The following is a 13356-nucleotide window of genomic DNA, read 5'->3' on the forward strand; positions in this document are numbered from 1 at the left end:
AGAATTGGAGAAATCGTCTTGAGTGTTAACTTGGTGGTGTTAACTCTGTTTATTGTTCGTTACTCTGTTTCATTGTTATTTTTCTTCTCTCCAACTACTCAACCTTTAATTTACAAGAATTAAATCCACATATTACCTGCTCTAAAGGATACTGTGGTGCCAGATCCTACAGGATTAGAGTGAAAAGAACTTTGAAAAAAGTTGTTTTAAATTTATTTAACATAGGCAAGTACTCCATCCTGATAACAGTTGATAGCAATAGAGATGGGAGGTGCTTGAAGCAGTTTGCTGGTCTTGTGATGACATTAAATTTATCTGGGGATAGAGAAGAGAAGAGAAGAGAAGAAGGAGAGGGATCGCTGGCTGGTTGTTTTTGCCACATTCAAAATATGGGAACTGAACACATGCTGCGAATATGATCAGTTGTTGAAAACTGGGTTATATAATTTGATCTGAGACCCCCTCCACTGCTTGGTTGATCTGTGTGAAGCTGAGGCTATTAGCCATTATATGTAACTCAGTATATAACTTGCTGTCCTTCTGAAAGAGGTTCATATAGGCAGTAGATGAATATGTTAATAAACAGCCTTTGAAATCAGCAAGCAGCAACAAGCTGTTTTAAATCAAGTCTTTAACTAAATCGCCAACTTTTCTATCGTCTGTCAAATGCAGCGAGCAGAAGCACTAGGTAAGTAAATCAAAATACTATTACTTTTGTTGTTGGCAGGTCATTATGCACGGCAGAGGCAGAGGAGTAGCAGGCCAGATGGGCCGAGGACGCTTGATGCCAAATAAACAGAACCTGCGAGTGGTGGAGTGCAAACCTCAGCCCTGTATTGTGTCAGTTGAAGGGCTTTCTTCATCAACTACTGATGTCCAACTGAAAAACCTGCTGATGTCAGTGGGACCCATTCAGGTAGGTCAACCTCGGTTTATCATTTTTGTGCCAAAAGGCTTTCATTCCGGAAAGCTCAATTAATTCCCTGACACTAAATACAATGTGTGTTTATTGGTAATTTATGTTTGAAGGCACCCCCACCCACACACGCTACACCTGGTAGCAAAGACAAGCACGTGATGATATTGCGGCACGGGAGGTACGGTAGGATTTTTGCTAACCACCACATTCCGGCTACGGAAGAGTCTCCTTCACTTTGGAGTTCTTTATTTTCTTTGACAATACAAGCCTGTCCATTCTGTGAGGTTAAAGCCAAATGGTCCTATCAAAGGAAATGTATTTTTAGTCCCTCTCCTTGTTTTTTATTGTTGACTTGAGCCTGCCCTCTGTTTTTGACATTTACCTTTGTCTGTTGTTGCACTCCTGAGGTAAGAGCACATAAGGACCAGTGATTTTGTACCATATAGCCCCATCCACTTTTTCAGATGAAAGCACAGTCTCCTCGGAAGGATTTTATTTATCTTTTTTTTTTTTTTTTTTTTTAGCAGATTCTATTTAGGAGCGGCCTGTAAGCAAGGTTATGACACACACTGGTCTGTCTACTGTGAAGCTTCTGTTTGTAAAGTGCCTCCTGGCACAGATGCATCAGTTAAACTGGCTTTAGGAAAACAGGAGGTTTTCAAAGCACTGAAGGGCTTAGGAGGCCATGTCTGAGTTATTGTTAGTACATTTGAAAATATCAATCAATTAATAATGAAGTATACAGATGAGAATTGTTTGTCCTTGATTTTTTTTTTTCAGTTTCGAGTGCTGCTTTTGACAGGATCAGCATTTTCAGAGAAATGAATTGGAGCTATTCTGTGAGACTGCTCTATTAGTGGGTTCATCTCTCTGTTGCAAAACATACTGCTCTCCTAAAGATCTACACTCTGCCTCACTCCTTCCCAATTTAGGAAATGAAATAACACTGAATTATTTACGTCATCAGCTCAGAGAGGTTTAATTTGTTTCTGAAAGCAAAAATGCTCTTACAAAATACTTTGTCCCTTCATGTTCTGTAGTACTCTAGGAAGTTATTCATACAGTTCCATAGCGCATTTATTCAGTGTTTACTTGCTAAATCTTGTGTGAGAATATTAGAAGGAGATTAATAGAAACCCCCAGTATTTCCTGTTAGGAAATACTCAGAACTGAGAGAAGTTATTGAGCGTATGCTAAAAAAATTTGTTCAGTACTTGCTGTTTCAGAGCAGACTCTGATCTCTCAATTCAGTGTCACAGACTGATTTAGAAGGATGTACTTATAGGAAAATACAATAACTATTTTTCTGTTGGGATTTGATACATCCCTGTGCCCTTCAGAACTTACATTCTTGCAGCAGCATCAGCTGGACCTTTCGAAATTGTGATTTCTAAATCATCACCTATTTTCACCTTGTCAGAGATCGAGCAGTAGTACTTGAAAGAGATTCTTGAATTTAGCTAATGATGCAGAAGGCTTTTGTGGTAATTCTGCACTTGAAATTCAAGTCTGACTTGCAGAAATTTCCTGCCTTGTTTGCCTGAATGGTGTTTTGCAAGTGTGGGTAGTGAGATATGCAGAGGAGACTCAATCCTTTTAAATGAAGAGTATGGGACTGGTACTGACATATGCAGTATTTAGCTTTTTGGGGGTTTATTATTTTTTGTGATATCATGAGAAGCGTTAACACAGAAGTGCAACACATCAGATGAGGAAGAGGCAGCAGTAGTTTTACATGCTTAGTAAGACAAGAACTGAAAACAAAATGTTTGAAAATCTATGTTGTTCCTGTTCACAGCAATTACTTTTCTAAAGATGGTGCTAGATTTTCAAAGTTACCCTGAAGTGCACAAGCAAATTTTCTTGTGGCTGTAAATTAATGTTTTTACTAGTGTTTGTGCTCAAAATCCCCTGTAGCTGGAAATGATCAGGAGGCTCTGATAGTAAAGGGATGCTCTGCTTGGTTATTTCCTCATTCTTCCTTTAAAATGCGCTTCATGTAAGTGTCTTGCCATGAGGAGAGCAGAAGTGAGCTGCTGCAGAGAGACAGTAGTGGATGGCTCCTTGCCACGTGGGCTTCGTGCATGAGGACAGTGTGTGTGAGAGGCAAGGACAGTCGTGGCCATGACCAAAGCAAAGGGGTCTTGGGTGCTGCAGAGCTCAGCTCTTCTGAGGTGAAGTGCTGCAGCTTGATGAACTGAAATAAGAGGGGTTTGGGGAGAAAAGAGCATGGTGAGAAATTCTAGCAGCTTTCTTTGGAAATGAAGAAGAGTGTCAGGTTTTTAGCTGCTTCAGATGGTGTTCAAGAGGTAGTAAGGGGACTCCATATTTAAGATGTAGAATATCCTGTCTTTAACTGTTGGCTATATTCAACAAAAACTTTCCTTAATGAACTGAACTCTGGGATACTGGTTTCTTGAATTCTCTTTATCTAGGGGGCAGGGGAATGTGTGTCAAAATCATGCTTATTTTTTGAAAAAAAAACCCCAGATTTTAAATCTGAATTAGAACTTCAGGAGTTACCTTCCTGCCTGGGTGATTGGCACATGCCTCAAATTCCTGGTTAAAGGTAAAGATTCCCAAGGACATACAGCTCCAACGGGAAACAAGCATTGCTCCAAAGCGATGTGCAAATGCAGCTCAATAAATGTGAATATTGCTTCTTGTGTATCAGTTTCTGCTGCAGTCAAGACATGAATGTGGGAACGGCTGCACCGAGACGCAGCTACCAGAGAAGGGGGAGAAATAAACTTCCCAGCGATCTCTCCGCTCTTTCACAACAAGAATAGATCCTGAGTACTTGTCCCACTTGGTACGGGACCTCTGCTTAATCTGCACCTTCCGTGCTGGTGCCTCTGTATAGCGATGGATCCCACTTGGACTCCTGTTTTTAAAGAGAGTTTGGCTTCTGATTTCACTGCAGTGTGCTTATCCTGCATGTGTTTTCTCAGCAAGAGGATCTTCGCTGACATAACAGAAACTTTTAACGTATTTATCAAAAAGTCTAATTTATCATTGGAGTGAATGAGGAAGAAGAGATTAATTACTTAGGTTTTTAGATACAGAAGGATTGGATTTTTGGTTTTAGGTTTTCGTGTCAGTACTAGTATTGCAGTACAAGTCCCTTGCACAAACCTTGGGGAGCTGAAAACTTCCCTCGATATATGGTATTCAGTGTTCCTTGCTTTGTCATCAGCTTCGATGAGGTGTTGGTTCTGTGAGGTGGGGTTTGTGAATAGCTGGATGTGCATAAGGGGAGGAGACTTCTACAGGTGACTTTGGAGATTAAGCAGTTTTTCCCTTCCATGCCCCAGAAATGGAGAAAATGGCCTTTTCTGTTCTATGAGCTTTGAAATACCCTCTGTTGCCTCATCACTGAAGACTTTCTAATTCTTGTCCTTGCTTCATTAAAGCTGCTCTGTTAGTAACATAGGGAAAAAAAATACTATTCAGGTTCTCAAGATACCTGATGGAAGAAAATCTTGGGGAGTCTGGGAACAGCCCCTTGGTCACAGCTGCATTTTACAACTCAAATGTCGTTAAATTAGCATGTAAAGTGCTTCTTTTCAACATATAGTTTGCTCTCAGACTCTTTTTGGAGAGAATAGTGTACCTGCAGTAAAATCTGAGTGCTGAATCTAAAATAATTACAAGCTGTAAATAAAATTATGCATTCTTGAGTGCTTGAAAATACAGAAGATTTCTGAGCACACTACCAAAATAAAGTCTCCTGCAGACCGTGCTGGAGCAGTGACACTCAGTACACAGCCATCTGAAACCATTTGCTAAAGTAGATTACTAATAAGTTGCAAAGGTCATGAAAAACCCAGCACATTTTTTTTGTGTGCTCTTGAATCAGGGTTTAATTCTAAAAAGATTTGTGTTCAGCTAGTCATTACCACCTTCACATTAATTTTTTCTTTTATAGGATGGTGGGAGGTGGAGGCTATCATTTGCTAGATCTCCAGATAATTTGAGTACTGAATGATATTTTTGTAGCAGTGTTCCATCATCATCTTTGATTGTATTTTCTTGCAATCCTAAAACGGCAGCGCAAAATCTCAGTATTGCTTTGTGAAGATTTAAGATCGTAGATTCCGATGTTAAAAAAGGGAAAAATAAATACTTGACAAACTCTGTTACTGTATATCACAAGGGATGAGAATGTTACAATTGTAGGTGTATTTTGAGTAGTTTTACAAATGTGAGTTTTAGTGTGATGATGTAGTCTTGTCTTTTCTGGTCTCAGAAAGGAAAAACAGTTGCTGTTTTGATGTGCTTCACTTTCTTAGAGTGACAGTGCTACCTAGTGCTCAGTTCGGGTAAAGGCAGCTGTCTGCACTGAGACGTATTCAAAATTGCTGAATTTATTTTCAGCGTGAAGACATATGGGGTAGAAAGGACCAGCACACATAGATGAGTGTGCCCAGAACACGAGTGCTTTCGCAGATCAGCAGGGCTGTTCTCCATGTGACGCGGCACACAAGACACACAGGTGACCTGTGGGGTCTTCCTCCCTGTAAAAACATTTTTCAGCTGTTGCAGAATCACGGAACTCTTGGGGCTGGAAGATACCTCTGGGATCATCAAGTCCAGCCTATGAAGCTCTGGGAGAAGTCATAGGTGGTCCTGATCCATGCTTGGGGCTGGGGGAAGAGAAGAGCAGCTCCATCACGAGCCTGTCAAGTTCAGCCCTGCTGTAGAGCAGTACATGGGCTCCAGGTGCCCATCTCAGTGACAGAAGATCCCTTCTTCTCAGAAACATCATAGAAAGGGTTGGGTTTGTAGGAACCTTAAAGATCATCTAGTTCCAACCCCCTTGCCATGGACAGGATCACCTTCCACTAGGTCAGGTTTCTTCATCTCAGCTTGCATTTGGAGAGGGAAAGCTGGACACTTTTAAAGGCAGACTTTAGGAAGTCAAAGGTGGCAGACAAGAAGGAAGAAGGGACAAAATGTGGAAGAGAACAGTTGGAATAGCTGAGGATAAAATAAATACATTCCTTCCCAGCCTCTAGGCCTGTTGGTAATGGCTAGAAAGTGTCACTCCCAGGAAGGATGATGCTTCAGGTATCAGGAGACTTCAGCGATAATAAAAATGATTATTGGTGAGAGGCAAGAATAAATAGAATATGATCTTTCTTTTTAGAAAGTGCCTGTCATGCTGCTGTTCGACTTGATGCAGAGCAGATTGGATCACACACTGGAGATCATGTTGGTTAGGAAAGTTTACACTTTAGTTTTACACAGATCCTTTTTTAGCAGCTTCAGATGGAACTGCCACTTCTAATCCCAGACTCACCCATGGACTGAATGCATGATCTGTTAGCTGTTCGACTTACCTCAGTGAAAGAAGTTAAGTAAAGGAGGAAATTTTCGAGTGAAATGAGTGCTCATTCCACTCTCACTCCTACCCGCTTGGTTTCCATCTCCCAGTGCTCTGTTATCTCCTGTTGAGCTGCTTCTTCTCTGTGTAACTGCTGAGAGTTTTGGTATCAAAGATGTTTGCTTTCTGCAAGTCATCTCTTGCTTTCTCCTCATTGATGTCCTGCTGCTTGTCTCAAGGCTCTTTGTTTTGCAGTGAAGCTTAACTAGAGATTATTGTGCTGCTGTTATCGAACAGGCTGTTTCAATATTGCTTTCACTGATACTGTTAAAGTGTAGATTTAATTACAGAGCGTGTGTAAAGGAGAATTTGAAGGTATTGTCGGTCTGCAGGCTTAAAGAAATGCTTTTATGGTAGTCATGCTTTAGTCACTTCTTTTAGTTCAGTTGCAGCAAAAGCCAGAGCTGCTGATTTTTAAAGTTTTTTAATGAAGTGTGTTTTAAAACAGTTTGTAGGCAAACTCTTGATCAAAAGCATGAGTGGTCAATGAAATATTGGTTTTGTTGCATTTTCCATTCAACACAAGATCTGCATCTTCCCATGACAGTGCCTAAGAAAGCAGAAAAGGGAGATAATCAAGATCAGTGCTGCCTAAATCCTTTCCATATAAGATACTCCTCCTCAGCCTAAACCAGGTGGTTCTTTTATTATTTTTTTTATGCTGGGAATATGCCAGAACGTAATCGCTGTTCTCCAGAGTCAAAGGGGAACATGCCCAGAATACCTCTTGACCTCAGATTGGTCTGGGGAAGTGCTGTACAGTAGAGCTGCACTCCCGAATCCATAAAGTAATGAGTCGTTTGAAATCCCTTGGAGGTTATTGTATGTATTGTCAGTCCTTCACACCTGAGTGGATCTGGGAAGGGGTTTTCATCCTCTGCTGAACATCTGACTAGGTCAACTGAAAGAGAAGTGAATGAAGTTTTCTTAGAGCTCTGACATTTGTGAGGGTTGTGATACTTCAGTTTAGGAATTCATGGTAGAGGGAGATTCTAGTGGAGCACGGTGTGGCAAAGGGGAAATCTCCTGTGGAGGAAGCAAGAGTGTCCTCCCATTCCATGGGAAGTCAAGCGATGCTTCCTAGAACCAGCCCGTCTCCAGCAGCAGTGCTGCGTGGCCAGTCATTCCCCGCCTGCCCCCACTGGGCTTTCAAAATCAGTAGTTTAGAGAACAGCACTAAATTCAGATCAAATTCCTAATGAAGCATGATGCTTTGGGTTTCATAGACTCATTTTTATCACTATACGAAGACCGTAAACTTAAGGATTACTTTAGTATTGTGTTCTTTGGGAATAAGAGAGCAGCTGCCATTAGTGCTATATGGAGACCTGTCTGATGCTCTTAGCTTCTTTGTGATACCACCTCAGGTCTGAAAACATCACATGTGGAATTACTTGTTCAGAAATGTGTATTGGATTTGTGTTGCAAGGACCCACCACTGGCCAAGGCTGAGCCCATCAGCAACGGTGGCAGCGCTTCTGGGGTAACAGATTTAAAAAGGAGGGAAAAAAACCACCTGTGCATCAGCAATTGCAGCCAGAGACACCAGTGAAAGTATGTGAGAGAAACAACTCTAAAAGCTCTTAAGGATTAGAAGTTTTTGTGTTTCCTACTAATTATCACACACTGGGGATTTCTTTTCTTATTTTTTCCTTCTTTTTCTTTGTTTTGTTTTCTTTTTCCCTCTTGGATCTCTATCTTTTCTCGCCTTACTGACAGGGATCTTCCCAGGCTCTTACTGTTATAGTTAGCTTTTACTGCAAGGCTTCTCATACAGTAATTTGTAGGAGAGAGATCATAATCTCATGCTTCACGTGGAAGTTTTAGGAGCCATTGAGGTCAGTAGTGCAAAATAAGACTTAACTGCTTCCTTTAAAGTCATGTAACTTCTGTTCATGATAGTAGATACTAACCGAAAAAAAACCTTGTCTCTGAACATGTTGTAACTTCAAATAAATGTCATTAACTTCAAAAGTAAACAAAGTCTGTAGATAAAAATGTACAAATACCGGATTAGTTGATTTGGTTATATAGAGCTTTTGTTCAGTGAAACTTTTGTTCAACTTTTTATAACATCTTCTCCAGAAGTAGTTAGGCAGCATGAAAACGAATGATAGAAGTTTAAATCTATCTTAATATACAGTATTGTTTTGGAAATGCAAGTTAGATATGTTGTGGGGAAATAAAATTATACCGAAAACATTATAGATGAGCATCTGTTTTCAAGCAAGATCTGTGATAGCTAATGCAATACTTCAGGCTTTACTTTAAAAATGAAAGCTGAACGGTTGCACATGTGTGGGTTTTTACATTAATGGAATACGTTAGACAGTGGTACTAATCATTTTGCATTAGAACATTCTTTACCAGAAAGCTGGCTGATACCCTGCATAGTCTAATTAGTGAAAGCATGATGATAAATAACAGCTTTCTAAGGAGCTTATTTCAAGATCAACTTGTAGTCAATGTGCAGGCACTCAAACTATCTGAAAATGTTGTGGATGCTAGAAGTACTGAATGTTATCACTGAAAAAAAAGGCTGCCAAATTATTCAAAAAAAAAGGTGGAAAAACCTAAGTGTGTTAGCACTTAGCAAGGTAGCATGATTATGATATGCAAAATTAATTAGTTTTCCTGGCACATGTATTTGGAATCAACAAAAGCAGACACTGGTGAAGTACATCTTTAAGATAATGACCTGAACAACATTTTGTGCTACACAAATGTAGCTCAGACTACACACACCCACACCCACCCCCAAAAAAGTGTTTTCTTCAGTCTGTTGCTGTTAACATCATCTAAATGCAGGATCAGCTCTAAACTGCATATCATCCTGAATTCAAGGAGGCAGAAATAATGCTGTAGGATGAGTATGAAGTTGTTTTACTTCAGGTTCCCACTGAGGTGGGACACTCGTTTGTATGCCTGACCAATAGCCTGGCTGCTCAGGGGGGGATAGCAGCAGCTCGGGCACAATTTTACCTACTTGTACTATGCCCGATAATCAACGTTGTTAAGCATAAAATTCAGAGTTTAAATAGTAATGCAAGTAAGGAGATATTGTCCCAAAATCAGAACGTAGATTTTCAAGAGATCTTTGTTAGCAGGGTGAATAATGATTTGTTTGAAAACACAATGTAGGTCATGATTTATGTTGAGTTATTAAAAATCTTTCTCGGCGAAGATACTTATGTTGATATTTCAGGCTATGGCAGTCGTATCAGCAAAGTAACTTAGATTAGTAATTGTCTTTTTTCTTGTTAAAACCAGAGCTTTGTTTAATACCTAAATACGTGTATATACCTAATATACTTGAACAGACATGAAGTGATTTTGCATCATTTTCACTACCATAGTTTGATCACAGCGGAGGCAGAGGATTTGTATGAAAAACATTTTAATTATTTTTTTCTGACAGTTCCCAACTGAAAAAGCGTTGTTTTGTGCAGACTTAGTTTATCGTTTTCGTTTTTCAGTCCTTAATTCTCCTGTTAAAGCATAGGCCCATGTAACTGCAGTTGTTGAAAAGACCCTGATGCTAGAAGTTACTGCCTTATAGCTAGGCTATGTAATGGGTGGTGTTCAGGCAGTTCAGCAAAAGATCAGATGAGTTGGTTTTCTGTTTCCACAGTTCTTTGTTTTAACAAGAGGAATTAAATCTGATAAAGATGCTTGTCAATAGGTTTTTTCAAGAATTGATGCCTTGTTGCCAGATCAGCTGAGTATTAAAATAAAAATTCATTTAGTGTTTTGATTGTGTTTTTTGCTTTAGAAATTAAGACAGTAATGCAACATAAGAACAAGCTGTGACATAATACCTAAACTAGACACTCTATAAAGTTTATTAATTCATATGAAAGTGTAAATAAATTGTCTATAATAGTTTCTAGATAGCTTGCCTAATTTCACTGATAAGTCTGCACTATACCAGAATGTCTTCCTTTAGTCGCGTTTTATCTGCTAATTATTGCTGAGCATCTTCCGAATAATTTATCCTCATGGGTGTATAAACTGCAAAATCAGATTTTGCTTTTGTGCATCTCAACAATATTAATGCAATAATAGCTCAGTGACTGTGGAAAAAGTCGCTAACTGCAGCTTCTCCAGTTGATCACAACAGGGATCTGGAGCGTGAAGGATTGGGAGGATCTCTTGTGGCAGTTGAGAACTGACGTTGTCGTGAGGATCGGTTGTCGGCAGGAGATGGATCAGGAGAGGGGAAAGGAGCAGCTGACAGCAGGATGTGCAGGGTACAGCTGAAGGGCTGCATCCCTGGGTTCTTTCCAGCTCCTCTTGTGTGACTCTTCTCTGAAATACTTGTCCTTTCATTGATTCAAACAGGTTTTTCCTCATATTAAGAGTTCAGATTTACTTCTCTTCCTTTAATTACAATAGTTTCAACTCTTACAAGTCTCTTTTCCCTAAATCTTACCTAAAAGCTGTGAGTAATTCATAGTCTTCAAAACTTAGTCCTTAGTGATAGAACTGACTTAGTCCTTAGTTCTTTGCTAGTCAGAACAGTGGCGTCACAAGAATGTGACGTTGCAGTGACTTAGCTATTCATTTCCATCACAGCAGCTTTCCAAAAATTATGCAGTGCACACTAACCCATGGATGCTTATCAGGTTTGCTGAATCCTCTAACTTTTCACCAGCTTTCACTCTGAAATCACAGGAGTGATGGGAGTATTAAACTTCTGTTGATTTTCCTGGTGAGAGGGAAGTTTCCTGCATAGCTACTGCCAAAATTAATTACATCAAAATCACAGATAAGTAACAGAATGAGCTTGTAGCTGAACGTTCAGGCTTAGATACAAAGAAATGTGACTGTCAGGTGCCATGGCCCTTGTTAAATAAGCATCTTATCAGCACGAGTCTTACCTGTTCAAAAAAGATAGAGGTAGGCAATTTTATTAGCAAATTACATCTAGGCATTTGACGTCTTGCTTAGATTGAATGAGCAGGGAACACATTAGTTGGATTAAAAATTATTTCACAGAGAGATCTCAAAGTATGTCACTCTTAAAATGTGTCATCCTGTGAGGTTGTATGTGATTTCCCGAGGAATAGGTTTTTTTGTCTAAAGGTATGTAGTGCTTTTTTAATAGTCTAGATGATACAGAGTTTCTACTGGTCAAGTTTGAAATCGTGGAGACTGACCATCCAAGTGCTGGAATCATCCAAATGTGGGAGGATGCTGCTGAGTTCCAGTCGAGATGCAGAAGCAGAGAATTTTGTTTATACTTACCCATCAGGAGATTATAATGAAATATAGACTGCAGTCTCAGAAGTGTCTTTGCATTCCATGAACGCCAATAAAAGAAAATAAATAACTTTCTGAAAAAAGAGAAATACGGCAAAATTTCAGTCATTTTTTTAAGTGGAACTTTAAGTGACTGTTAAAAATATATTTTGGCTTTTTGTCTCTGCAGAGTTTACAGATGCTTCCTCAACAACGGAAAGCCATAGCAAAATTTAAGGAGCCAGCACATGCTTTAGCATTTCAACAGAAATTCCACAGGTAAATAATTAAGCACTGCTGCCGCCTCTGTTCATTCTCTGCCTTCGAAAGATTAAATCAGTCTCCTCTGCTCGGTGTTTCTTTTAATCCGATCAAGCATCTGTTTGTTAGTGACCTTCATAGAACCTCCTTGTCTGTTCTCCACCCCCATAATCAATTCGAGTACCAGGTTTAAATTTCTTTTAACTTTTAACAGGCACATGATAGATCTGTCCCACATAAACGTGGCGCTGATAGTTGAGTGATGTCTGCTGAGAGAACCCCTGACACTAGCAGAAGCGTACTGTGGAGCTGCGTGAGGCACAGTGGCAAAACCATCGGGTGGTGAAACCTTTCAGCTTAGTCTTTTAATTGCTTTGTTGAACTACAGAAAGCAGCAGCGTGTCCTCGGGAAGAGCTGAACTTGAGAAGATCTGCGAAGATGGAATTTCTGTTCAGTTTGTTCACATTCTGTTGTAACCACGTGGAACTACAGATTTTTTTTTTTTCCCCTCAAAATGCTTTCAATGCATGTAGACACTGTTCTTCAAGATCCTGCTGTGTGACCACAGTGACTTGAGAGAGAACGTTTACGTTGAAAGATTAAAAAACTTTCTTCATAGCAAAGAATATTTGATAATGGTTGCTCTTATCTTCAGTGTGAGGTATTTGAAAGAAAACTCACTTTTCTAAACAAAACACGTTAGTTACGTTGTATATCTGAGAGCACGGGAGGTATTCTTGCATAGCTTTAAATGCGCTCTGCTTCACTGAATAGCAGGATGCTGAGAAGCTTTGGAGCTGACACTGGAAAATTATAGTTTTGATCTTTGTAAATAAGCCTAAGTCTGTCTTTGCATTTTTCTATTCCGACACAGACTTCCATCTTCTCTTTCCAACTCCACTTATTCCATAAAACCCTGTGTAGGAATAACACTGCTGTATTTTCCCTTCGTTTTTAAAAACAAGGATCTTTGCCCTTCAGTAGCATCGTGGGGTAGTGGACTCCAAAAAATGGAACTAGGCTGTTTTAAATGACGTTGCCACATACAAGGAAAAAGAAATATTTGGTGCCTCACTTCAAAGACATTACACAGGAAGAGTGGAGCATTCCTAATAGTTCTTTTGGGCTAGTGTTTCATGATTGCTTTATTTTGACTATTTTTTTTGATTTGAAATTTATTTTGTGACTAATGCTGACCCGTAAGAAACCCGTAACTGAAAGGACTTGGTTTGTTGCGTTGTTCCCGATAAATACAGGACTATAAAGACACTGTGAATCTGCTGGTGAACACAGCCGTTCCCAAAAGCTACTTGCAAACATTAACCACAGTTTATATTTCATTCAAACTAAAATCCGGATTATTTCCTTTTGGTTAGAACCATCTAGGTGGTGTTGCCAAAGGAACAGTTATTTTCAGTTACTTCTGAATAAACTTATTAAAATGTCATCTTTATATTGGATTCCAGTTTTTATGAACGTTTCCGTAGTTTTAAGACTGTGAGCTTTTGCTTCATTCTTTATTTTTAGGAATACCCTTAAGCACTCCAC

The 13356-nt window shown here is 39.5% G+C and overlaps 1 protein-coding gene across 1 annotated transcript; it reads left to right on the forward strand.

Moving 5' to 3' along the window:
- The first annotated feature begins 733 nt into the window (after window positions 1-733).
- On the forward strand, window positions 734-12859 carry LOC104272734 (RNA-binding protein 33-like). Its single transcript, XM_009867808.1, has 3 exons — window positions 734-916; window positions 11737-11825; window positions 12022-12859. The coding sequence occupies exons 1-3, from the start codon at window positions 734-736 to the stop codon at window positions 12068-12070; spliced, it is 321 nt and encodes a 106-aa protein (XP_009866110.1). The 3' UTR covers window positions 12071-12859.
- Window positions 12860-13356: the final 497 nt, after the last annotated feature.

The sequence above is a fragment of the Apaloderma vittatum genome, unplaced genomic scaffold (assembly GCF_000703405.1).
Source record: "Apaloderma vittatum isolate BGI_N311 unplaced genomic scaffold, ASM70340v1 scaffold5014, whole genome shotgun sequence".
Classification (NCBI taxonomy): domain Eukaryota; kingdom Metazoa; phylum Chordata; class Aves; order Trogoniformes; family Trogonidae; genus Apaloderma; species Apaloderma vittatum.